Source organism: Ricinus communis, chromosome 4, assembly GCF_019578655.1.
Source record: "Ricinus communis isolate WT05 ecotype wild-type chromosome 4, ASM1957865v1, whole genome shotgun sequence".
Lineage (NCBI taxonomy): Eukaryota > Viridiplantae > Streptophyta > Magnoliopsida > Malpighiales > Euphorbiaceae > Ricinus > Ricinus communis.
In genome coordinates, this window is record NC_063259.1 from 21,838,740 (window position 1) to 21,866,253 (window position 27,514).

The window sequence follows — 27,514 nt, forward strand, 5'->3', positions numbered from 1 at the left end:
TCCTAATTGATATTTATACAAAATTAATTCTTAAAAGAAATATTTTATTTATTTTCTGATAAAAGAAAAACATGAGAATATATATTATTAAAAATATTTATTTTTTAAAGTGAAATTTTAGATTCGAGTTAGATGAGCTTTCACAGTTTATTAATCTTTATATATATATATATATATATATAAGAACATCATTAAGAGAAAAATGTGCATGCATAATAAAAATTATATATTTCCATCTCATTTTAAGAAGAAGCCAACAAGTATAAAATGAAAATATTTATGCATTCATTTCCTTCATTATGTTTTCTTTTAATTTCTTGTTTTTTTATTATTCCTTTCATCTTCTTGATTGCCAAAATCAGTGTGCCTATGATTAAGCCAATCAAACTGATCTCATACCAATGTTGCTTCTGATTTATGCTTTTTGTTCTCAATATTACTACTTAAAGAGGTATGAGGAAAAGAGTTAGTTTGAAAGCTTTACTAATTTACCATGCTTCAATATTGTTATCCTAAAAGATTATATATTATTTTTTAATTTGTTTTTGAGTAAAATAATGATTTTTTTATTTAAAAAGTAAAATATTAAACACACTGATTTTTACACATATATTATACACAATTAATTGTGTTTATGATCTTTGGGTGGGTTGCAAGTCCAATTAGTTGTTCTTTGGTATGGAACTCTTTTCTTTTCTTTTCTTTTCTTTTCTAAATTCATTTGTCAATCTCAAAATTATGTAACTTTGGTTTAGATGAGTAGATTTCTAATACTGTACAAAGTATGTATTGCATCTATATGTGAATCCACATTGGTTTAGGTTTTTTACTTCCATTCATTAACTGATGCAAAATATATCAGTTATTCTTTCTTCTCTTGGTGGATTACAGAGCGCCTTGTACTGTTCCTGGTTCTTGCCATCTTGAATCATGGAGGGGTTTTTCCCATATTAACTTCTCAAGCACACAATGCTTGGCATGTCTCAGGTTCTTGACTTCTGACTTTTACTATTCTGATAACATTTATGATAACATTTATATATGAGACACATACTTTATAGATCCATTGAATTATTTTCCCTATGCAGATGATACATTTCAGAAACTACTGCGAGCAAGATAACACGAGGGCTGGTGGATGTAAATAGGCACAGTTCATTACTGATGTTATAGAGGACTAAAAGTTACCGTTTTTGCTTCCATCTACATTACAAGGCAGAAACTTCAAAAAAAACAGAGTGAAAAAGAAGTGTTGAATGGGAATGGGACACAAACAAGGAGAAGGACTTCAGTTTTTGGACTAACAATCAGCAAGTACAACTATAACAATTACAATTTGGAATGGATCAAGAAACAAGGCCAGATGGGGGTAAAAGAAAGAAAGAACATAAAAACAAAATAATATCATGTCTTACCTATCGCGAGACAAATTTCTCTTGTGCTTTCCATGCCTGTCATTTGACTTCATAGCTTTAGCACTAACATTATTCTGGTTGCTAACAGAGCCCTCTTGAGCACTGCACATTTGAGACTTTATCTTAAATCCGAATTTCTTAGACACATTTCCCCATGTGCTAGAAACCTTTGATTTACCCAACTTCTCGATCTCCTGCCTCATCGTCGAACATTCCTTCTCAAGCTCAGAAACCCGCATCCTCATATTATCCATCCCCACTTTCAGAACCTGATTCTCTCTAACAGCTGTGGCCCAGCCTCCCTCAGTAGACCCAGCAAAGCCACTTCTCAATTGTCTTGACCCATCAAGATTGTCAGAAACCAGAAAGCAACCAGCAATGGAAGTCCTGAGCTGAAGCTGCTCAAAGAAGAGAACTTGAACTATTATTCTTAGTGGAAGCCTCTCATTCTGCGCAGCATGAGTGCAAGCTTCCAAGGAGAGCTTTTGGCAATCCATCAGCCTGCAGAGTTGTTCCCTGTCAGACTCTGCCAACCATGGGTGTGACTGCAAGTTTGACAATCAAATTAGAATTAACAAGCCTGAACTAACATGGAATAAAGATTTCTCAGTCAAGTTTTCTTTCTTCTATTTCTCAAGCAATTGGCCTTCTGCAACAGGTGCCTCCAATTTATTTTAGGCTGGTAACCCATGATTGGTTTTAAGTTGAGTCTTCAGATAAACAGAAGAACTAAAAGGTGCAGGTGACTATTTCTTCCTTGTTTTCCCTTTCCCGGCCTTAGCATTTGACATGGGTTGAGTAAGTGGTAGCAGAAACATCAGGTAATCAGCTAAACATACAATGCCACCCGGACCTAGTTCAGGTGGTTATGCAGTGTACTGCTAAATAAATAAACAATAGCCCATTAATTAAGAAGCTAAAACTTTTTACCACAAATCTTAGTACGCCTGAAACTATATTTTCATTTCTTTTGGATATCAAATTGAATCAACTCAAATTAGAAACTAATATCATAAATAATCAACCAGGATACAAGTTTGACCATGAGGCAGTTAGTACCTTCAGGTAGATGTCTATTGCACGATAAAGACCATCATCCAGGGGCCTTGCATAATCAGGAACAGCAGCAGCAAGGGCCTGAAATTTGGGGAGCTTCAAATTCACATCAGGGGCAACCTCTGCAAGGTATCCATCAATCAGCTTGGCCACCATTGTGATTGGGGTTAACGATGGTGATCCAATCAACTGCCCATCATCGACTGAACATGGAGAGGCCCCACCAGTGATTTGATCCATGGTAAGGAAGTGATCAAGAATCCGCTGCACACAGTCAACATTGTAAAGAGTCTCCATGGAATAAGAGAAATTGGGCATCAAAAGATCTTCTAGTGTTGCTTGATCAAGCTGCATCCCAATCCTTTTCTCCAAGTTTGATAAACAAGAGGTGCTTGCTTTCAGGATCAAGGCTGTCCTAAGTAGCCCAAACAGGAACTTGGTTGGGACTAGACCTTTTTGCATAGGAAGTAATCTATCAATATCCTCCAGTAAGACCTTCTGCTCTTCTTCTGATAGTGGAGCCAAGGCCACTGGAATTAAACGGGAACTAGACTCACTGGCAGCTTGACGCCTATTTAAACCAGGTAGGTACTTTTTCGCATAGAAAGCCAGGGACCCAGAAATAATCTCTTGTCTGATGCCACGAGATTCCATTACAGAGATCAACCTCTTATAGAGAGGTAAACTTAAGGTTGATACATCCTCGTACCACCAATCTGAGCTGGAATTTTTTGGTCTAGCCCCTGTGCTTATCCCATTCCATAAGACACTTCCCCCAGGGCTCTGCATGGGTCCATGCTCCATCATAGGCCAGCCAAATAGATTTGGATCAGTACATGCTTTTGTGGCTAGAGACTCAATACACTTCTTCGTAATATGAAGTTCTTCAGCATAGGAAAGAATATCATCACAAGTTTGCAGTGCTTTTAAAGAGTCTTTCCAGTTGCGAAGGACTACTTGATTAAGAAACATCTCAGTCTGCATAATTAGATTGTCTTCCCCATATTCCTCAGTCATTTCAAGACGCTCAGCAGCACACCGGAGATACACAACATTTGAGGAAGTAAGTTCAAGTTTCACACCATAGCAAAATTTGGCCAGAAGTTCAAATGTTTTGGCCCCACCAGGAATGTCAGGGAGATTTATCACACATTTTTCATCTTCCTCTGATGCTTCTGCAATCAACCTTTCCAAAACCCCACTTCTAGAGAGCAAAGGGAACTGCATTAAATTATAATATGGCCATGTAAGAAGCAATAAATACAGTTCTTTAACTACAAAACCACATTCCCTATCCACCATTAAATATAAATTTTTTAATTAAAACTCATAAGTAGAAGTAGATATCTAGAATCCTTCTTTTGAAGCACCTTATCAAGGGAGAAAGGTGAAACCAGAAAAATAAATGCAGACTTGTAAACAAAAAATAATGACAGAGGGACTAATAACTTCTCAGCATGAAGGGCTAGTTCTCATGAGGCAGCTCCATCTAACGCAAAGCAACTAGGCCTGACCTATACGCCTGAAACTAACTACCCTGAATTTCATAACTCAAGTCCTAGTCCAACAGGAGAAGGATGAGATACTTGCACCACCAAAACCACTCATCTTTCTGTCGTGTACGCATTTTAAATGAACAGTAAGAATTTGATTTAAAGAGTGATAACCATCAATCTATGGGTACAATTAACTTCACATGTTTACATTTCCGATGTTCAAGCTAACCGCTCTCAAGCAAACAACTGATTAGTATGCAATCGTCTATTTCAGCATAACTCAAGGTCCAATGTCAATCCAATGGCTTCAAATTATTATTTACATATTGGCTTGAATTTCTCCATTTAATCTGAAAACAAAATGATTCTTATCTGGGCTAGCTAATATAGATAAATATATTGATGAAAACTACAAGGAACATACATCTAATTTGATTCAACCATATAGCACCAAGTTTTTCTTATAGATTTATTTTATAGCCCACCACCACACACATAGGTATTGGAAAAAGCGTGATCCACAAGTAGGTGCAAAAAAAGAGTGACCATAACAATGTGTGCAAAAAGAATAGTGAACATAACACAGCTGCCAGTAATGGAATAAAACTAGCCAATGAATTGTGAAGAAATAATGACCAGGAATCTATTTAAGGAAGTAAAATATCACCTGTAAATTTTCCCTCAGTAAAACAATGACCATCAACAACATCAGAACATTGACCAATATAAGAACCATCTGAAGCTATCTTATATGGTAATGCAACAAAAACACAACTTAAACATATTCTTACATTGTCCACTTAAAAAGAATTGACATAAGGTGTACCACAAACAGAGAGAGGATCAACAGCAGGCACAGGTTTAACAAGGAACACCTTTCCCACAACAGATAGCTTTCTTAAAAAGAAAAAAAGATAACATGTAATAATCATTTCATGGTCCATTAAGTAAGCAGTTGCAATGGCAGAGAGAGAGTAAGAACTGGTTCAGAAATAGTAGTTTAGTTTTACTTTACATGCTAAGCAGAATGTAGAGTTATAAGCAATAGTGTTAATCATTATCAAAGCAAATCCCTCAATGGCACGTGATAAAGGTAATTTATTTTAGACTTGAAATATGATCTAGGCCACTTCAGTGAGAGTATTTTAGCAGAATAGCTTAATATATAAATGTCAGGAAAAAAGATTACCTTGTGAAGATGGAAGGACATATCTCCAACTTCCACAATTATATCACTAGGAAGCCCAGTTGTGCAGAACCTACAATCATTGTGTGCAGATGAAAGGTCAAAAGATCAGCGTGACTAGGAGCCAATTAACAAATGCAATTTGGCACCATTAGCGGAGGTTGGCCACATTCTTATTTCAAAGAAGACCCACATAAGGAACCATTATCATTAACCAGTTATCCAAATGTATCTTGCACATTATTATGCTTTGCTTGGGGTTTCATAGCAATACATCCACATGGATGTTTATATGTATGCACATACCAACTTTACTGCCTTATTCCATGTTATCTTGAGTTATACGCATTACATAAACATAAGGTCCAGAGTTAAAAAGAACTGTAAAAGTATTTGTTTTGCTCCGTTAACACTTAAGCAGTCTAATATGAAAGAAGCTATAGCATATTCCTTACATTTTCCAAAATATATAGTAAAGCCTTGTGCTACGAGTTTTTAGGCACAAGAATTGATAATTAGAAGATGCTTAGAATACTTTTCTTAGAAATCTTGTGTGGATCACCTAAAAATTGAGACCTATAGTTTTCTTTTTCTTCCAACATTCAAATTCGGATTGAAGTAGCACAACTACAAGCAACCAACTTAAATCAGAAAAGTTGTTCATGGAATAATCTGCAAAAGAACAATCAGAACTGACAGCCAACAACTTAGAGAGGGATTGGGACCCTATTAGCAGGTCCACCAGTCTCTATCTGAAGGAAAGATTCCTCAGCCAATGCTTACTTGAATATTAGACCACTAAGTGAGTTCAATAGAAAATAATTTTCAACAGTGTTAAAGTTACTAGATGGATCTCCAAGCAACTGAACAAACTAAATCTCAATGACAGATCTAACAGCCAATTCCCCCTTATCATGAAAATTTTACCTTTATAAATATTTTCAACAGCACAGAGATTAAATTGGTGCATTGCTAAGCAACATAACAAATTAAAACTTGGTATCTGAAATATATTTTTTCGGTCATTCCATCTTATCAGCAGGTGAAAAGGAAAAGGTCAGAGACAAAGTGAAGTCCATTTACACATTATAGCAAGTGAAAGTGCAGTTCAGCTTTCACTATCAAGTAAAATTTACTTCTATGTTTAAATCCCTAATGTAGCATGCAGATGTTAACTGTAGGGGATAAACATACATGAATTGCACACAAGAAGTCCAACAACTTTAACTGAAAATTACCAAACTAATTAGTGGCAAAAAGACAGGATGCATAAATAGGAAGAGACAACATTCAAAAGTAAAAATAAATAAATAAATAAAATGAAATGAAATAAGCAATTCACAGAAGAAGAAGATTATAGAAAATACTGAAAGAGAAGGTAGTTCCGTAGTTACATACCAGGCCTGCCCTTGCCTTTGGAAAGCATCAGTTTTAGATCCCAGTTTCATGCAAGCCATTTTCTCAGGAAACAAATAACAGATTGGTTAGCTAATGCAGAACTCTAGAACCACAATGAGTCGCCAGCAATTCCAAACAAAAATAAACTCCCCAATTAAGAGCTTTACGACCAGTAAGTAACAACCCCAAAATCCAGGGTCCCCTTCTTAGCCAAAGAAAGATTGAATCAAAGTAGTGAATTTTTTCTTTAATTAATCACCATTTTTAGTCGCCAAAGACCTTGCAACAGTACCAAATGCAGCTCTTAGCCCAATATTCTTGCTAAAAATAACCTCAAATCTATACAAGACTCAGAAAATCACTGTCAATCGCTTAATCCATCTTCTAAAAGCAGCAAAAACCACTCCAATAACACATACCCACTTCAAGAAAAAGATCTAAATCCCTGTCCAAACCCACAAAAATAACTTAAATCAAGACACTTAACTTTGAAACTCTGTCAGCGAAACAAGACACTACTTCAGAAAAAAACATAAAATTACTATTTTAGCTGGTTAATCAAAACCTACCAACGAACCAAGATTCCAAAAGAAAGAACTTATTAAGAAACCAAAACCACTCATATATACCCATTAAAGAATAGACAACAACTGAGCCACTGTGCAACAAGCTCCTCCTAATCCTATATAATAATTTATACCCACAAAAAAGGATTTATATAATGTCATCAAAGCCATGATAAACAATGCCAAAAGGACTTGAAATTCTCAACATGAGAAGGGTTTTAATGATAGCCAAGAAAGAAAACAACTCGCTCTCTCTCTCTCTTTCACACACACACACACACACACTAAACTATACATTTGCTCATGTGGGTCCAATTGGCTTAAAACACACTCATTGCAGTTCTGGAAGTTGGGGTCTATACAGAATCTTTAATTAATAATAATAATGAAATCCATTAACAGTGCAGTTAATACAAAATTGACCAAAGAAAAGAAAAAGTTGGGAGAAGCATAGCATGGTTTCTTGGATTTATTAAGGAAATTTTTTTTTATTGATTAATTTTGGTTATATAGCAATAGTATTATTATGGTTTTAATGATAAGTGACGTTTGAAGTTACAGGTATCTGCTTTGTCCAGCTAGGCCATGTGCATGCGTTACTCTTTGGCTTTTGCACTTTCACCCCCATTAAAGCATATGGGAAGCTGTTTCTTTATTACAATGAAACTTATAATTTTCATTATTTATTTGATAATTTCTTAATTTCGTGTTCCATGCAAGAGTGGGGACCAGACCCTACATTATCGCTTTCTTCTTTCTTTCTTTCTTTCTTTTTTTCTTTAATTCTCTTCTTCTGTGGGTTGAAGATAAAAGAAAAGAGATTAACCATTAACTTCTCTGTTTAACCTTCTCTATCCCTGAGGAATATGATTACGAATAAATAAATAAAAAACATGAATTTTTAACTGCATCTCTTTGTGCATTTCTACAGCATTTAGGAGTTAATTAAATAAATAAATAAAAAGAGAGTTTTTAATAAGAATACAATATTTTTAATAAAGTTTTATTTTTATTTTTTAGAAAAAGTTTAAGAATCAGTCTTTGACCAACAACCATCCTTCTCTTTAACTTGTGTTTTTAATTCTTTTACTTTAATAAATTTAAATTTTCTAAATCTGATCTTATGATTTATTATATGATGTTTTTTTTTTTTTTTATTAAGTGGTTTATTAGTGTCTCATTTTATTTTATTTTTATAGAAATTTTCTCGTTTTTAAGTTTGGATAATTTTGATAAAAAATTCAACAGCAACAAAATTCTGGGTTTAACCGAATTTTTTACAGCTCTAATTCGATTTATTTGCCAATTCTAATAAGATTCCAAATGCACGAGTCGAACATTAGGTCATGTATTTAATTAGAATTATCAATTAATATGCAATAAAAAATAATATAGAATTTACATTTTTATGATTAGAATTTTATCTTTTATTCATACTAATTATTTTATATCTGATATTTGATTAATATAAGATTATTGTCGTAATTTCAAAGACTTAAATCGGTGAAATAGTAATACATATAAATGTATTTACCTAGTATATGTAATGGATATAACTAGTTTTTCAATTTCTAAAATTATTCATTTGGTAAAGTAAGAATTAACAAAAACAAAATAAATAATAATAATTCTTAAACGGGTCAAACTTGTAATTAGGATATTTCATGGTAATGGTGAAAATAATTACAATACATTGGCAAAATCACAATTATAATGAATGAATAAAGAATATTTTTACACCAAACTTTTTTCTTTCACAAGAAATATAAATTTTCTAATAAGTATATTTAAATATAAAAAATGAAATATATATTAAATATTTATTTACAATAATCATCAGTTCTGTTAATGGAATAATATATTGAAATTTTACATAAATAATACGCCACCAGATGGCTCAAAGTTATATATCAATTTTATAAATATTCTTTAACGAGTTTGATTTTTTAAATATAAAATTGAATGATAACTATAGCTCTATATTAAAATCTTATAAAAAAAAAAATCCATGCGTTCATAACATATAACCATAAAATTACTCAACACACACGTACTAACATTTATTTATCAAAATTAATTAATATAAAATTTAAAAAAAAAACCATTACTAATCTAAAAATATCAACCGTGGATAAAAGAATATATATTTAAAAAAAAAAAAAGCACCAAAGATTTGTTTGTTTTAATACCTAACTTAAACTGCTGCCGTCCATTCTAAGTCGTCCATTCTAAGTAGCAGGTTTTGATTTTGACCATAACCTTGATTTTCTTAATGCAAAGCTCCGTTATAAGACAGCACAATTTTCTACTGATAATTTATTATTATTTTTACTAATAATTACATTTTTATAAATTTGGGAAAATAAATTTAATTCGAGGGAAAAGACTGTTAAGTACTGAAAATTGTCACTTCCCCTAGATTGTGGCCTGTTTTTTTTTTAAAAAAATATTATTAATTTTAAAAATTTATGATTATAAATTTTATAATTTTATTTTTATAAAAATAAAAAAAAATCTTGAGAAAAATGTGATGTTTTTCATTATAAGGTTCGAGCCTCGTTAATTTTAAAGAGATGTTATATTTATTATATATTTCTGTAATTAAGAGAATTTAAGTTCGATTCTAGCACTTAGATGAAAAATACTAATCCCTTGAATTATAAATCATAGCACGTTCTATATATATTTTTTATTATCTTTGAATGAGAAATATAATTTTTTTCTTTATAAAATTCAAATACTTTTAATTCTTAATTAATGGTTGTAATACTATCAGTGAATAAATACTCTTATTCATATTTCTCAAATTAAAAAAAAAAAAGAGTTAGTACTCTTATTCATAACAAAAATCTCCTATAACTAATTTCCATTAATGAATTAGAGTCAAATAAAAACCATATATGAATAATACTTTTATTTCTTTAATTTTGATGTGTTCTAGGACTCTTACTTCTTTTATTTGGCAGGTAGTACTATTACCACCCAACTTTTACACATCTTATTGAATTTATCTTCCTAATCAAGTCCACCCTAATTATGATCCAATTTGATCTATAAATAAATAAATAAATCAACAAATAGCTAAGTTCTTGGAATTTATAATTGTGTTTTAAATAGTATTTGCTGAAAAGTTGTTAAGTAGTTGTTACTTGTCAAAAAGGCATCAATGATAGTTGGGTGCAAAATGAGCATATTTCTTTTCCATTATTTTAATAAGCAACTCCTTTACTTCAGAAAAATAAAGGTATATAAAATATTTTAGACATGAGATATAAATTTCAACACAACAAATAATTATTTAGTCATACCCTTTTTTTACTATTTTTTTCAGTTATTATTTTAGTGATTTTTTTAAAATATTTATGATGTAAAGGAAATTTTTCAATTTTCAGGACGCCAGAATTGATAAGGGCTTTTACTTTTATAGGTATAGGTCTCAAAAAATTAATTTCTCATTAAATAAAAATCAGAGAAAAATATGGAATTCACGATGACCCATTTAAATAAATTATTCATTCTTCTAATATTAACGAATATTAATTATATTTTTGAAAGGAAAAATAAAATCATTACAAGAAGCATTAAAAACCCAAAATATCCTGTCATTAAGAAGATTAATGTGGACCTCTCATTACAAAGAATAAGAGGTAGCATTGAAATTTATTCCTAAAATGCTTATAATCTTTGAAAAAACAAGCACTTGTCAAAGTCAGTTCCCATTGATTTGTTGCTTGTAACATTCTTTATAAAAGAGGAAAGGCATCATGGCAATTAATGTACAAATTATCCAATTTTCTATCATAATGTCTGTTGACCTTGTCAATTGTTCTGTAGTCTACAGTTTACCCACATTCTCAATTACTTCAAAGGTTCTATCAGAGCATAAAATAAAGAACACTTATAATAAAAGGCAGTGATGATATTAAATAATTCTTTCTTATACTAACACCCTGAAAATTAAAGAGAAACAAGCTTTTTATTTCCATTATAAAGTATTTCTTTTTAGGTAAGAATAGTTTGAATTATTAGAATTTCTCTTTGTTACTACATATATTGAATAATTATATAAAATATAAATCTTTCCAAATACATCTCACTCATTTAGCAGTTAAGAATAGCCAATTCATTCTAGAATTATTGATTTGGATTCAGCAAAGCAAAGAGAGTACATGACAATTGACAAGAGCTATGTTCTTTTCCTCTCTTTTAACACTTTTTATGTGATGGCATTTCATTATTTTGTCCCATGCCCATGCATGGTCACTTTTCTTGTGTTACTTTGTTCTAACCAAAAAAAAGAAAAAGACATAGCTTGTGCACAAGTGTATCTTTCAATTTTCATTTATGGAATGAAATTAATATGCAATTAGGTTAATGATGATATTGGTAAAAAGGGAAAACAAGACTACAAATCTTAAATTTGGTGCAAATGATGAACTTGATTATGCACTTAGAATTCAATAGCAATTGGGTATGGATCACTTGTCATAATACAGAACTAGTAGCTTGATATAAGGGGAAAAGAAAACACAGAATTATAAGCATCTTTTTTATTTTATTTTATTTGTGTTGGGTAATTAAAGTCAAACAAGGAATAAAAAGATTTCTATTCTAACTTAGATGAATCCAATGTCATATCTTATGAAATTCCCACTTCATTTTTGACAAAATTTATTATTTAAAAAAATGCAGGAATCTTTCTTAATATTTTCAAAATAAAATCTGCCCACTCTAATCCTTAAAGTCAAATTATATTTTAATTTTTCAAATTTTAATAAAACCTTAGGAATAAAATATTTATTATTTTAATTAACAGACCTACCTATACTGAAAAAAAATTGAATGGGGGTTTGATTCAATTTTCAAAACAGCTAATTTTACAGTTGAAGATAAAGCATGTTTTCTTTTGGTTCAATAAAATAATATTTTATATTATGGGCATTCGTGAACCGGGTTAATAAGCTTATAAATTATATACTAACTCAAATCATATTAATCAATTTGGGTTCTTTAATTTTTAATCAAAGCTCGATTTTAAAATATAATCTAAAAATTAAATTAAAATTTGTATAGAAATCGAATATCCTTAACAAGAAAATAAATAAATAAATAAAATTATATATAATTATGTAGCTAGATAAGATGAATATATATAAAGTCAAATAAGTAAAAATTTAAAATTTAGTATTACTTTGATATGAGAAAAAATAAAATTCAAAAATAATTCTAAGAATTTAAGAAAAATAAATAAATTGCGGTTTCATTCAATTTTGCAAAACAGCTAATTCTACCATTGAAGATAAAGCATGTTTTCTTTTGGTTCAATAAAGCAATACTTCCTATAGTACCAAAGAGATGAAGATAGTGGACAAGGAGTAACCAATTGTTTTTGTATTAGGTTTTTGTTTTGCAATAACATGAAATTCACAATTAAAATAATTTTTTTCTCTTTTTTATATTTTAAGTAAAGAATAAACCACTAATATCTTCAATTCAATAAAAAAAAGAGTATCGCACGATAGATTACTCAAAAAAGAATTTTTTTTTTTTTTGTACAGCTTGATTTTAAGACTAATAATTTCAATTTATCCTTTTCGTTTTTAGATTTTATAATTTTTCGTTCCATATATTATATTAATATTAAAACAAAATCACTAAATAAAAAAATGAAAAATTATCGAATTCACTATAACGAAATGCCCAGATAGCCAAAACTAAACTCTGGTGGTTGACCCACATAACCAAGCAGTATTAATTTGTATGTAAGGCATATTATGTATCTGCAATTGGACCACACAAAAAATAAAATAGAAACAAAGAATTAAATTAAAAATTAAATGATAGGCACGCATAAAGAAAATAACAACACAGGCACAATGATGGAAGATGGAAACCAACATGCATGCGCATGCATATAAACCTAACTGAGTATCTTATTGTTCTGCTTTTGTTTGGCAGAAAACAACTTCAAGCCATTGAAGAAAATAGCAGAAAAAACAGAGACAAATATAGCAGCAGGGTGCAGTGCAGGTCTTTCTTTGGGCTTCCATTTATTTCTCACTCTTTAGTTGCTAGGTTTGATAACCTAATCTTTACCCAACACATTTTTTTTAAAGAAAATAAAAATAATAATAATAATAAATTTCTTTTGAGAAAAACAACCAATAAATAGCAAGGTTATCAATATTATTTTAGTGCACATTTTTTAATTTTTTTTATTGAAATGGTATATTCCGGTGCGGTGTATTTTAGTTTATAAATTATATAAAAATAATTAGATTTGATATTTTTAGCCATTGCTTGTTTACATGTTTTAAATATTTTTATAAATTTTACGTAATTCAATTAAATTATAAAATATAATAGTAGTCCACTATTAAATAAACATTTTATTAAAAATATTCATAATGGGTATTATATTTTTAAAAAATCACATTATAAAGAAGCTTAACTAAGTTTGAAAACACTTTCGAATAAGCTCTTGTGTGCCTTAGAGAATCAGCTTTCCAACTCACCTGTATGCTGCATTCTTAATTATAGTCAGAGCTGGGTTTGTATGTATAAAATTGTAAAATATTGGACTCAATTAATCAAATTCAAAAACATGGAGGATTCAATTGACTTTAATTGGAATATAAAATATTTCTTTTAATTTATGATATAAATTGGGGGTTTATTTGGCATTATTTAGAGCTTTTCTTTTTTTCAGAAAAAAAAAAAAAAAAAAGGTGGAGACATAAGCGTCAAAGAGAGGGAATGGCAGAATCGGCAGTGTTAGGAAACGGATATCGAAAATCGAAGTCTCTTGGAATAAACGGCGGCTCTTATCACGCCACTTTGCACACTCTCCCTTCTTTTCCTTCCTTTTTTTTAACTATAAACATTATTTAAAACTAAGCCGCTCGGCTTTTACGGCCTCAGTCCAGCTCCAGCCACATTGGAATTTTTTATTAATTATTAAAGAGTTGTTTGAAACTGAGACTGGAAAAATATTTTGTAATCTTTGATTTATTTTATTTTGTTTTTTGAATTTTTACTTTTAAAAATGTATGTAAATCATTTTTTTTTTCAAAAATATGTTTGAAAAAATATTATAAAAAAATAAAAATTTAATATATTAAATTAAATATCTTAAAATTATTTATTTTTAATACTTAACAGCGATTTTAAATAATTATAACACCGTTGTCAATTTTCAGAATTCTTATATTTTAGTTTAGAACTTGTAATATTTAGAAAATTGTTCTTTCAGGAAGAAGGGTGGGACTAAAGCCACGCCCATGGAATTATTATTTAGTTTAAATTTTATTAGTTCCTTGCCAAGGGTTGGTTCTTTCTTTAAAAGGCAATAGAACGAGAGAAGAAAGAGTAAATAATTAGTTTTTTTGGCGTTGTCTAAAATTTTTGAGGGTAATAAATAAAATAAATAAGTACATAAAAATATTATATGGTTTTATTATTTTATGTGATTTTTTTAAATAAAAAGAAATATGTGGGTATAAATCGTGATAAAAAAATATATCTCTCTATTAGAAATCTCGATTTACAAAGATCCAGCCACCTTTATAATAAAATAAAAATAAAAGTATAAGAATTTAATAAAATAAAATAAAATCAAAAAATTAGTGGCTTAAAATGCATTTTGCCATAACAAAAGAAAGAGTACGATGATGTATATATCTGATCTCTAATAAGTAGAAGGAAAGCCCTAACAAACCAAGCCCAATGTCTCCCAAAATAATGGACATTGATATCGTCATTAAACTGCCGACTTCACCTGCAGGCAGATCCATAAGGACCATGTAACATTGAAATCGGCCTTAAGTAAATGGCACAAATCATGAAACTAAAGGAGAATCTAAATAAGGACATTACACACAAATTTTACTGGAAAATTTTCAGAAATATCCTAAAATCAACGAAAAATATCATTTTTATAAACTTTTTTTCCTATTTAAAGAACTAAAAGACAACTAAAACCGTATTTTCAAAGAAAAAAAGTTAAAAAACTGTATTTTTGATATTTTCACACAGTAAATATAAAAAAATTGTATACAATATTTTTGATAAAAAATAAAAAAACATGGATATTTTTATTATTTTTTCAATTTTATATCATCAAAAGGGTTGATGACTAGAAATCTAAATAATTTGTTTCAATTTAAACTATAATAATTTAATTTGTGTCAAATTATTTAGATAATTCTCTAATCCCTCTTTATCAAGTAGATTCTTTATTCAAATTCTCTCCAACAAGCATATATCATCACTTTTATGGTAAATACAGTTAGATGATTATACTATACTATGTAACTCACCGTTCTTTGAACTCCAATAATATTTTAAAATTATTATTATTTTAAAAATATATGATTTATAATAATTATCAATTGGTACTTTCCTTTAGTAATTGGTTAATTGGAAATTAGTGACCAATTTTGTTAAATTTTAATAATAAAAAATAAAGTCAAGTCAATATTTGACCTAGCAGTTTGATAGGCTTTTATTATAAATATTTAATAAAAACTTTATAAAAATTAAACTTTATTAAATTAAATAGACCATCCGCTTTGATTGAAATAGTGACTAACTCTTAATTGATTCGATTGTTAATGTGGTTTTTGAAATATCGAGAGAATTGCTACATGAAAATAGTAACTAATTCTTAATTGATTTGACCACTAATATGGTTTTTGAAATATTGAGAGAATTGCTATGTGAGACATAAATTTCAGGATAAATTATATTGACGGTTCCTGATTTTTGCCTTTTATATCACCAAAGACCTTGAACTTCAATTTATACATTAAACCCTTTCAATTATAATTTAAATACCAGTAAAACCCTTGATGTAACATTCCGTTGGAATGGTTAACGGAATGCTAATGTGGCACTATTCAAACAGAATGCTGATATGACAACTGAAACAAAATAAAAAAACAAGACAAGTCATAAAAAATTTTACACGTCAAGCGTGCAAAACGAAGATAATTTCATCTCTTGATTCTGATATTTCAATATACTGTTATAATTAGTTTGGACTCTTTCCTTTGTAGGTTTCTCTGTGGCGGTAGGTCACTAGCTTCTCCAGACAATTAATTTAGAAAAATTAGAAATCTACCATTGAAAACAAACTCAATTTGTTGTCATATTTTAGAAGAATTTGATAAAACAACTCATGCATCAGTGACAAGCTTAAAACTTGCTTTACCAAAGGGAATATATTTTTGTGGGTGAAGGAGTAATGTGCAACAATCATATTTTTCTTGATGAGATCTTGGTCATCAGAACACTGATTGATTTGTAAATCATGGTGATTATTAATGTGTTTGTATCATGATAAAAGAATGTTTGCCATTGCTAAGATCTGATCTGAACCGTCCATGAGTGGCTTTGTTTCTTGTGCTAAAACTGCAAAGTCTCTTGTGCCATTGAAATCACAGGACTGGACAAGTTTCTCGGCGATTCTGAGCGGCCATAGATGGTAAGAGGTTTAGTAATACCTCAATTAAAATTTAGCAAGTTTAGTGTTACAAATTGAAGCTCAAAGTCTTTGGTGATACAAATGGCAAAGGTGAGGGACCGTGCATGTAATTTACTCAATTTCAGGCAACAAATCCAATGTCTCGACCTACAAATATTATATGGTTATTATATGGTTAGATTATATGAATAGATATAGTTAAATAAGTAAAGTTTAAAATTTAATATTATTTTTTGATGAAAAAAATAAAATAAAATAACAATTTTACATGTGTTATATATAGATTTTAATTTTTAGCTTTATATTAAATTGGATCGAATTTTATTATAATTTTTAAATCTAAAATTAAACTCAATAAATTAATTTTGATTTTTATGAAGTTTTTCAAGTTAATCTAGTTATTGATTGGTTGATGACTCCTAATAGTGGTATGGCTACACCAAGGATTTGGCTTTTTATATCATATCAGAAATTAGGACAGGAAAAGCAGAAGAAGAAGCACACATGGAAAAAGCCAATAGCCGAAAGAAGCTTAACTCTAAAATCAAATCATTTGCTGGAAAAAGGAAAAAAGAAAGAACTTTTACTAAAATTTCTTTTAAAAAGTTAAAAGGAAAAAGCAATAATTTATAGTATTAAATATAGTGAGTGTAGAAATTTGGTTGGTCTTTTAGAAGTGGAAATTACTTTTGGTAATGGTAATGGAATAGTGCTGCCACTCTTTCACATACTTATAATAAATCAATAACTAGTGTAGAGAAGCACTACTCCATCCAGCTAAACTTTCAATTTATTTTTAAATTTATATGTAGTTTTTTAATTTTTAATATAAGAAAAAGTAATAATAATAGTTAGATCTAGATCTTTTTAAAATAAATCCCCTCGGTGTTTCCGAACAGAGAAGCTTACACCCATTCACATTAGTTCATCCTTCGTTAGCTTGATTCCTAAAACAAAAAATTTAGCTACCATGGAGCGGCTTTTTTTAAAAAGATGAGGAAAAATAATATTTCTTTAAAAACCTAAAAAGGTTTAGAACGTCGTGAAACAGTTCGGTTCATATATTTGTCAGTGGGTTACTTGAAATTGATCCACAGGGACTACATAACATTCCTTTTACTAATTGGGATATTCCACCCATCCTTCTAAGGAGCTTATTGTTTAGCAGAATATTTTAATATTAATATTAATCTTAATTTCTTAAAGAAATTATTAATCACAATTTAGTAATTTTGCTATAATTTCAGTCAAAATAATTTGAAAAAAAATTGAGTTAATATAGAATTGCTGAGTCATTTTATATTAAAAAATTGTACTATTTTAAGTAAACAAATAGATGATGTAACAATTTATGTATCTAATATTTTACTTATCTTTATTAGAGTTTAAAACAAATTATAATAATATAATTTCTTATTCATCTATTACTTTATCTTTTTATATTATTTATTAGAAAACTTAAAGCATTTCAAGGTTGAGACTTTTTAAATTTTAAATAAAAATTAATAAATTTTTTTTTTTAAAGTATCTATCAATAGGTTAGCAACTCTAATACTGGTTCAATTTTTTTTTCTATTATATATTTTAGTTATATGAGTAAATTTTAGTTTATAATTTCATCAAAAGTTAAAATTACAATCAATGTCAAAATTTATTAATATTAAAAAATAAAAACTATATATTATATTTAAAAATAAATAAAAATACATAATTTATTTAGTAATTAAGCCATTCCATCCTAAGTTTCTTGTCATATCTTATTGGGTTCTCTTATATCTCATTCCTTCTTACTTTTCCCCTCATATTAACTAATTTCATAAGGCTTAAGTTTAAAAGTCTTTATTAATAAAGTTAGTGGATATATGTGGATTGTCAAGGATTATTATAGCATGCATCCGGAAACATCAAAATATTATGGGCTTCAAATCAAAATTTACCTGTATTATTGAAAGTAAAATTACGCATGTGTTTTGATAAATTATGAAATTATAGCTTATTTGGAGACATTAATTGACATTTTCATTAAATGACTAATAGACTAAAAAATAAAAATAAATTAATACTACAAATTTATATCTATTATAAAATAGATAAATCAATATATTATAATTCTTTTATCATATATCTCATTCCTTAATTTTATATTATATTAGAAAAAAATTTATTATATTTTTTATTTCAATTTTTATAGCACAACAAACATATCTATTGGGTCTTGTAATTTTCGATTAACATAATAAATAGTAAGTTCATGTGTCTTAATCTTAAACCTTGACACGAACGTATTCAATTAAGCTTATTTTTGAATATTTTTTTCTATATTTTTCTCTTTTGACTAATATTACTTAAAAATAGATAATTAAACTTAAGTGAGGTATAAATACTTCTTTTCATCATATTTTATATAAAAAACATATCACTAACTCTAAAATATCCTAATATCTATAAATAATTTGAACCAATCAAAATATTTTTAAATAAAAATTCAAATTTAAATTTGATAAAATAAAATATTCATAATCAAAATATAGGATAATTACACGTCAGCACAGTTAAAAGATAATTCTAGTTACGAGAACTTTAGAAGTGGAATTCGGTCTGTTAATTCTTTTTAGCTCATAAGGCTACTTCTTTTAGCTCATAGGCATACCTTTTTCTTTTATAGCTCATAAGGCTATTATTTGGTATACTCACTGTAATCTCCAACAATTTATCTATTTTGAATTGAGGTTGTAGACTGGTCTTCTCATAAAAAAGAATTATATAATACTTTTAGAGTATTGATTTTTTTAAAATTTTGATAAATATAAAACGAAATTGTTTTAAAAAATGTAAATAGTTAATATAACTTAAAATTTGTTGCATTTTTACATTTGATACAAACACTCAATATTATGCTATTAGTTAATTGGTTGATTATCTGTAAAATATTTAAAAAGTAAATCTAAACTAAGAGATTTAGCCAAAAGAGTTGGCTAACATTATAATTTCCAACCATTTCCTCTTTCTCTTTCTCACTTTAATTTTATGTTGCTATAATGCTATCCAAGAAAATTTGGAAAAAGAAATTGATAAAAGAGAAAAAGGGTCATATGAATTATGCCTATACAATAATTTCCACATGCCCAAATGAACAAAAAAAACCATGTCTTTGCAAATGCAATAGTGATTCCCATTGCTTCTTCAGTGACAACTCACACAAACATATTCATGGCATTGGCATGTCCCACTCTTCCCTTACTCCTGCTGAAGTGCTTCTTGTTTATACTCCAAGTAAAAGCTTCGATCTTTTAACAGTTACACTAGTACCATTTCATGGGTCCTTGCTAAAATGCACCATCTCTGCCTTGGATGCTTCTTCTGCTCTTCTTGGGTTTCGAGCTTACTTGCCTTTTTCTTTAATATATATATGTATATTTCTTCTTTTAAGTCTTTGAGATAGTGAGGTGGGTTTTTCTGATTTTCTCCCTCGGGTCTTTCTAAATTTCTAAAGCTTTTATTATGTGGGAGATAGGTAGCTGTTACTGTATTGACATTTTGGAAATCAAATATTTATTTCTTTGCAGTAATGGATGGTTCTTGTTTTCTTGTTTCCTCGTTTCTTTACCTAGTCAAAAATGAGGAAAAGATAAAAGAAAATAAAAGCAAAGAAAAGAAAGTTCTTTTATTTAATATTTAGAGCAGGTAAGTTAAACAAATAAGATCAGGTAAGTTAAAGTAAACAAAATAAAGGGTGAACATTGGTCTCTCTCTATGTCTGTCTGTCTGTCTGTCTCTGCCAGTTCCATGTCAGTGCCATTTTCATTTTTTATTTTTCTTGTCCTTATTCTTTTTTTAGATATTACATTTTGTTGAGATTGTACTGAGTATTTAGTACTTAATATTGAGACACATTTTGGTGTTTGCTTCCTTTTTCTATATTATCATTGCATATTTTGCTTCTGGGTTGCAGCTTCGGTGAGCAATGGAGAGTTTGAAACTGGGTGCTCCTGTAATGTTCTTTTCCTTTTACTATGAGGCCTGTAAATCAGCAGGAACTGGAGTTTATGCAGTGTAAGGAATAGCTGAGTCATGATCTGAGAAGTGAAAGCTTTGTTCTTTGACTAAATCGGTTAAGAAAATCCCACCAATTTGGAGATATCTGCTGGCAGCTTTGTGTGTATGTATGTATTATCTGAAATTGGCTATAAATGTGTTTTGCTAGTCTGTCTCCCTCTCTTCAGGTTTTAAAGAAATTGCAAGGCATATAGATAAGCTGGTAGGCTTAAGGACTATTGCTATCACTTTAACAGGACTAACCTAAATAATTTACTAAAGAGAGTATGTCTGAGGTTTGAGATTGAAACCTAGTGTTATTTCTTGATGTGATTTTCTTCTTTAAAGTTTTTGAAGTCAAGAAAAAGAATGCATAAATTGTGAGAACTAGAATTTTGAAAGTAAGCCGATATAGCCTTTTTGGGTTCTTCCCTTCTCCATAAATGATCAAATTGGCTAATATGCTAATTCTGCATCAGAATATAATTTGCAATTTTCCATATATGCGCTCATTTTTGACACTGTTAAACTTTGTGTTGAAGTCTTAGAAGTTGAGGCTGCATCTGGGGATTGCTTACTCTGATATGTTTTCAAGTTAATTCCGAATCACAACTTCTTTTGGCTGTACTGAAGAAATGGGTTGTGTAGCATCTAGGATCCATAAGGAAGAGAGAGTGCAGATTTGCAAGGAGAGGAAAAGGTTAATGAGACAACTGGTGGTGTTTCGAGGAGAATTTGCAGAAGCTCAACTTGCTTATTTGAGAGCACTGAAGAATACTGGTGTAACCCTTAGGCAATTCACTGAGTCAGAGTCATTAGAACTTGAAGAGCTTGAAAATACCTCCTATGTACAGGCATTGCCTCCTTCCCCTCCTCTTCCTTTGCCTCCCTCTCCTCCGCCGCCTCCTCCTTTTAGCCCTGATTTAAGAAAGTCGACTGATAATCAGAAACAAGAAATTGATAGAGAAGAAAGCATAAGCATTAATGAGGATGATTGTTCTACCCCACCACCTCCTCCAATTGTGACTTCCTCATGGAATATATGGGATCCTTTCGAGCCTCCTTCTCCACAACATCAGGAGAAAAGCAAATTAGTGGAATCAGCTGTAGAGGAGGAAAATTGGGCTGAGACTAAGACAGAGTTTGAAGAAGAAGACCGGGAAGAGGTGAATGTTGGGAAAGTGGCTTCAAGTTCACTTCCTCAGGTGCAGCAGCAGCTGCCCCCTTTAAAATTAGTTGATGATGACTCATCAATGGTGAGCTGGTGTACTAAAGATACTACAGATGGGGTGATGGTACACTGGAGAAACAAAAAGACCTTGGAGGGTATTATTAAGGAGTTAGATGATTATTTCCTTAAAGCATCAGCTGGTGGAAAGGAAATAGCTGTTCTTATGGACATCTCCAAAGGGGACACTTCTCTACTGCAGAATTCCAAAGAAAATAAAAGTAAACACTGACTCCTTTTAAATACTTCAGCATTTATTTGATACTTTATGTATATGCATAGTATGTGCACTGTGCACATGCATGCATGTGTGCATGAACGGTCTGTGGTTACTCAAGCAATTGATTGGAGAATATCTGAAGAGAAGCTTCAATTAATAATCCTTATTATTGCCTATTTTCAACATAATTAATATTTTTATAGCTTTTCCAGTTGGGATTTATTGTTCTATTTATGGAGAAAAATTGTGGTTTTATATGAATTTATTTGATGTAATTTCCACTTATGCTATCAATTTATATTGCAGTAACACTTTGGTGTAGGTGTAGATAGGCCACTTACTCTAATCCTACTTGATGGTTTTATATTGGCAAGAGTTGTCAATCATGAATTATGATTTTTGATTTAAGAATTCGACTTTCTTCTTAGAGCATAATATTGGGGAGCACAATTCACCTCCTACTTGGTTTTTACGTAGGGGTTGTACTTAAGTTCACTGCAGTCTTACCATCTTGTAGATATGTCAATGTATGAATCCACAAGCATGCATAAAGTATTCGTGCCCTCTTCATGAACTTTTCAGTTCCTTTGCTTAATATACATTTAGCTTGTGACCATTATGTTTCTAGGTGCTTGATCTTGTAATTGGTTGACCATTCTGACTTTCATTGACATACTGACATTAATGAAAATGCATGTCCTGTATGTTAGTCTGACTACATATGCATTTTCATTAACTAGTAAGCTTATTTCTACTTGCATGTGATTAGAATAAGCTCACAAGGAGTTCGAGTTTCTGGAGTATTCTTATGAGCCAGGTAGAGTTGATGGAATTATTGGTTGTTGCGCTCGTCTTAGTATCTGTGCATTCTTCATTGTGTGCACATGAGAGCATAAGCGTGCTCACTCATTTGACCAAGGATGTCCAATTCATAGGATTTTATTATTCTTGTCATTTTGGCCATGATATACTGCAATTGGTTTCTTCTACATCCTGTTTATGTACGTTCCTGAGTGCATGATCAAACTAATAACTTCTCGATAACTTCTCTTCTTAAGGAAAGCCATGGGTCTATTTTTGTTTTGCTGGCTAGTTTAGTTATAACTTTGGTGTACACTTTACAGGGAAGAGGAGTAACTCTGCAAAGGTCTTCAGTGCATTGTCATGGAGTTGGTCTTCTAAGTTGCTTCAGTATGCCAAAGACGCTACCGAGGTTTCTAATCCTAGTGAGCCATGCAAGCCTGGAGCACATTGTGTCACACTTGACAAACTTTATGCCGCAGAGCAGAAACTTTATAAGGAAGTCAAAGTAAGATTGACATTTGACTTATAGATAGAATGCATGAATTTTTCATTTTGTTTGTTGTATTATTGATGACTTTGTTTGCCCCTAGCAAGCAGAATGTTTAGTAATATCATCATGGCAGAATGATTTTGTTCAGGAGGTTATTATCTGTATATGTGAACTGAATAATGCACTTGACTGACCAAACTCCTGGTCCAAATGAATTACCTCTTCAGGGTAATACATACACTGGATATCAGAAAATAAGTTGGATTTGAAGATTTGAAATACATGTACAACCTTTTTCTAACGTTATTTGCTAAACTTGTTCTGGTAAACATTATAGATTTATGAGTAAAATATTTTTGAGCCAAAAAAATGGAAGAAAGCATCTTGTCATAGCAGCAATGTTTCAGCATTTTTTAATCCTCAGTGGTGTCTGTCTTCCGTCATGCATTTATTCTTCTTTTAATTTGTTTGCTTTTGTATTTCCACTCCCTTTCTGAATGTTAATCACCAATTTATCATTTTATATAGGAAGAAGAAATGACCAAAATAGAGCATGAGAAAAAATCCATGCTACTGCTAAAACAAGAAGAAGAAAACCACGATTGGACAAAGACTGAAAAAACTCGATTTAGTGTTGAGGGTTTGGAGACTGACATCAGTCGTCTGCAGCACTCAATAAGCAGGACTTGTTCATTGATATTGGAACTTATTGATGTGGAGCTGTGCCCTCAGCTTGTTGCATTAACTTCTGGGTAAGAAATTGCTATAGATGCCTAAATGGCATATTAATAATGCAGCACAAACCATATGATATTTACATCTTCATGAAGTTACTACAGTTGTCTTTTAAGTTCTTCATATAGCCGGTGTTTCATCTCTGTGAGGTCATTCTGAAATTGGTTGCCATAATCATCACATCTTGTGACGATAGCAATATTTATTCTTCTTGGTCCAATGGCTTCGCTATATTAACAGGACAACTCTCATTTTAGGTATGAGCTGGATTTTGACCTCAGATCTCCAGTGAGGGTGTCAAATGACTTGCAGTTAAGAGCCTTGCATCCATACAATTTTGGTAGAAAATGGCCAACTTTCTGAATTTCTTAACACCTTTTGACCATCTTATTATTGCAAGATTACTTCATATGTCCGGCCCAACCATAATTGGCATTGTTGCCATGTTCGAATTTCATATGGATTAATTAGAGTTGAGGTTTTAGTCCCATCAAAAGCTTACGATGATATAAGCAATCTAAGGGTGGGAACCACAAAGAAATATGCAGTAGTTAAACTGGATAAAAGTGATAATGAAATTAAAGGCTTTGTGAAGGTCAGAATGCATAAGCCATAGACATTAGTTGAAGCTTGTGTTTACATATTTATCTCAAGGATTCAAGTATGTGGCTGTCGTGATAATTGATAATGACACGTTAGAATGATAGTCTGATATAAGTTCTATCGTGTTCCCAAGTAGATGATGCAGTGGTAAAAGTTTTCCATTCCAACTAGGAGAATTAAGGCTTAGTTCACATGGGATTCAAGTAAGGACCTCATGGGATGGAGGATACTGCCTCCATATCAGCCTAACAAATAGATTAGAAAATAGCAGTTTTACAGTACCAATATTAAATGGGCTAAGGAGTCTTAATTGACTAGATGTTGAACTGGTAGGATTTTTATAAATTGACCTGGTAAAACTGAATTAGGTTACCTGTAAACTCCAAACAACCTAATCCGCCTTTTCAGAATGGATTGGAGAAGGAAAGCTTAGCTACTTAGATTTAAGCTCACAGGATTCTTTTATAAATAAGGCGTTTTGATTGTTCAGGGTTTGCATTGTTGTGTTGCTTATTCACTAATTGCAGTTGAGTTTATATTCTGTCCATTGTAAGATTTTTCTTTTCATGCAAAGTTGACTTTAGATATTACTCCTATCATTTTTTTTCTTTGAGAAGATCCACATAACATTTTATCCATTCTCTTATTTTGCTTGTCTATTTAATTTTCAAATGATTATTGTTGTTGGTGTTTAGGAAGTCAACACCAGCAACCTCCCTCAAAAACGGTTTGATGTTTTAGAAATGTCTTCATGACTGCATAATTTATGGGAAGAAGAATTGTTTGTCACCTTAATGGACATATTTTGGCTTCTTTAATCTCAACAGTCAAATTTCTAACTCTGACAGCAAAATTCTAAGCAAGCTTTAGGTTTCTTAGTATGATCATATCTGAAAAGTGTTCTATATTAATCTGAATTGGCCTTAAAAATGTCCTTTTCTTGATTACTTTTATAGGCTCAAAAGTATGTGGAGAACTATGTATGAGTGCCATCAAGTTCAGAACCATATTTCTCAGCAGTTGAATCATCTCACTGATAATCAAAGTGTAGACTTGACGACTGACTATCATCGCCAGGCCACAGCTCAACTTGTAACAGAGGTCACCTCCTGGCACAGCAGCTTCTGCAAACTCATGAAATCCCAAAAGGAGTATGTAAGAACTCTCTGTAGATGGATCCAGCTCACTAACTGCCTTGTCGATGACAATCAACAGAGTAGTTGCTCCTCTGCAGTTCGTAGTCTGTGCGAACAGTGGCAGCTTATCTTTGATAGGTTACCTGACAAGGTATCACCATAGTCGTCCTTCACATATTACTACTTACCTAGGGCTTGACTTTGCCATAATGCAAACAAAAACCTCATGTTCCAAACCTGTGCTTCTTTCTGCAGTCACATCTTCATGTTTGGGTCAAACTGGTTTCACGTTATTTTACTTGAGATTAAAGTGTTTTGACTGTGATAATACGTGGCTCTGCAAATGAAAACTCATCTTTAGTATTATGATAATTTACACAATGGGTTGAGTTCATGAAGTTTCTCTAGTCAGATACCAAAGAGATGGCATATTATGAAAATGCAGTTCTTGATTATTGCTAGTTTTTAATTGAGTCTCATTTCCCTTAGAAACTTTATATGATACCGGTGATTTCAAATCTCTATCAGAGACTTGATAATTAATGGTTTAGCATAATTATAGTGCTGCCTCTCATAAACTGATATATGATTTTATTCTCCTTTGGAAATACGAACTCTCTATACAGATAGCTTCAGAGGCCATAAAAAGCCTTTTGTCTGCCATCCAAATGATAATGCTGCAGCAGGATGAGGAATACAATCTGCACAAAAAATCTGATAAACTTGAGAAAAGATTGGAGAAGGAGTTATTCTCACTTGCTGAAATGGAGAAAAAGGTTGATTGGAGATTTGCCGCTGGAGATGCGCAATCCGATTTGAGCCCCAAGCATCCCTTGTCAATTAAGCGTGCCAAAACTGAAGCCCTGAAGAAACGGGTGGATACTGAGAAGTCTAAGTATCTGAACTCTGTCCAGGTAACAAGAGTTATGACTCTAAATAATCTCAAAACAGGCCTCCCTAGCGTGTTCCAGGCATTATTGGGATTTTCAAGTGCTTCTGCTCAGGCCTTTGAGGCTGTCCACAGCGACAGCAGTCCTGCAGTCGATTGTGAGGCATCGGAAAGCTCAATGAGCTAGAAAAGTGAAACGAAGTGGGAACCAATTACACTTTGAAGAGCCATTCGGGTCTACTGCAAGTTATTTGTGACGTTCAAGGATACAGTTCAAATTGTAATAAAATTGTTTATAGCGACAGAAACTATTGTGTGGTCAATTATACTAGACACTGTTGGTTGACTGGCAATGTAAGAAAATCTTATGCTTCAATGTGGTTTCAGGTGCATCAATTTTTTTGCAGTAATATTGAGACCATCGATTCCCAAGGCTCATCTCTCTATTCCCCACTTGCACAATAATGTGCTCACCATAAAAAGTTGCAGATCAACACAGCTTGTGCAATTAAAAGATGCTGGAAGACAGGAAAAAGTGATGGAGGAAATTTAGACTGGTTTGGATGTAATCTGCCGCCCCTATTGTTATCCAACACCATTGATGTTTTGCAGCAGATCTTACCAGACTACTGGAGGACTACTTTTTTCATTAGAAAAGTTCCTAATTCATAGCAAAAACCTCATAATTTGCAGATGTACGCACTGGGGTAACTACTTTCAAGTTTCAACCCATAATTCTGTGTCTTGCTGCTACATACTCCTAGTCAGTAGAC

At 31.2% G+C, this 27,514-nt stretch overlaps 2 protein-coding genes and 1 long non-coding RNA gene across 10 annotated transcripts; 2 read left to right on the forward strand and 1 right to left on the reverse strand.

Annotated features, from left to right (window-relative positions):
- The first annotated feature begins 890 nt into the window (after positions 1-890).
- Positions 891-1,399, forward strand: LOC125369804. The gene is made up of 2 exons (XR_007215523.1): positions 891-987; positions 1,089-1,399. It is a non-coding gene; the product is annotated as an uncharacterized LOC125369804 (long non-coding RNA).
- LOC8266536 (BTB/POZ domain-containing protein At1g30440) lies at positions 1,136-7,430 on the reverse strand. Of its 2 annotated transcripts, XM_002526566.4 has the most exons (4): positions 6,552-7,430; positions 5,157-5,226; positions 2,475-3,692; positions 1,136-1,960 (listed from the first exon to the last, which is right to left on the reverse strand). In XM_002526566.4, exons 1-4 carry the CDS (start codon positions 6,608-6,610, stop codon positions 1,412-1,414), a joined length of 1,896 nt encoding a protein of 631 aa, XP_002526612.2. In that variant the 5' UTR covers positions 6,611-7,430; the 3' UTR covers positions 1,136-1,411. The 2 variants fall into 2 exon arrangements, with proteins under 2 accessions (XP_002526612.2, XP_048228977.1); XM_048373020.1 differs by lacking the exon at positions 6,552-7,430 and having other exon boundaries at positions 2,475-3,675.
- A 12,425-nt stretch (positions 7,431-19,855) lies between these two features.
- LOC8266535 (protein ALTERED PHOSPHATE STARVATION RESPONSE 1) lies at positions 19,856-27,137 on the forward strand. 7 transcript variants are annotated; one of them, XM_015723833.3, is made up of 7 exons: positions 19,856-19,874; positions 20,554-20,764; positions 21,179-22,085; positions 23,209-23,393; positions 23,907-24,130; positions 25,673-26,003; positions 26,479-27,137. In XM_015723833.3, exons 3-7 carry the CDS (start codon positions 21,272-21,274, stop codon positions 26,926-26,928), a joined length of 2,004 nt encoding a protein of 667 aa, XP_015579319.1. In that variant the 5' UTR covers positions 19,856-19,874; positions 20,554-20,764; positions 21,179-21,271; the 3' UTR covers positions 26,929-27,137. The 7 variants fall into 7 exon arrangements, with proteins under 7 accessions (XP_015579319.1, XP_048228571.1, XP_015579321.1 ...); XM_048372614.1 differs by lacking the exon at positions 19,856-19,874 and adding an exon at positions 19,919-20,047; XM_015723835.3 differs by lacking the exon at positions 19,856-19,874 and adding an exon at positions 20,099-20,115.
- The last annotated feature ends 377 nt before the right edge of the window (positions 27,138-27,514 follow it).

Coding starts and splice junctions, on each gene's coding strand:
- LOC8266536 (XM_002526566.4), bottom strand. CDS start 6,610: ATGGCTTGCATGAAACTGGGATCTAAAACTGATGCTTTCCAAAGGCAA. Junction 3,693..5,156: donor TGTCCTTCCATCTTCACAAG/GTAATCTTTTTT, acceptor AATTTAATGCAG/TTCCCTTTGCTCTCTAGAAG. Junction 1,961..2,474: donor CAATAGACATCTACCTGAAG/GTACTAACTGCC, acceptor TCAAACTTGCAG/TCACACCCATGGTTGGCAGA.
- LOC8266535 (XM_015723833.3), top strand. CDS start 21,272: ATGGGTTGTGTAGCATCTAGGATCCATAAGGAAGAGAGAGTGCAGATT. Junction 22,086..23,208: donor GAATTCCAAAGAAAATAAAA/GTAAACACTGAC, acceptor TACACTTTACAG/GGAAGAGGAGTAACTCTGCA. Junction 26,004..26,478: donor TTGATAGGTTACCTGACAAG/GTATCACCATAG, acceptor CTCTCTATACAG/ATAGCTTCAGAGGCCATAAA.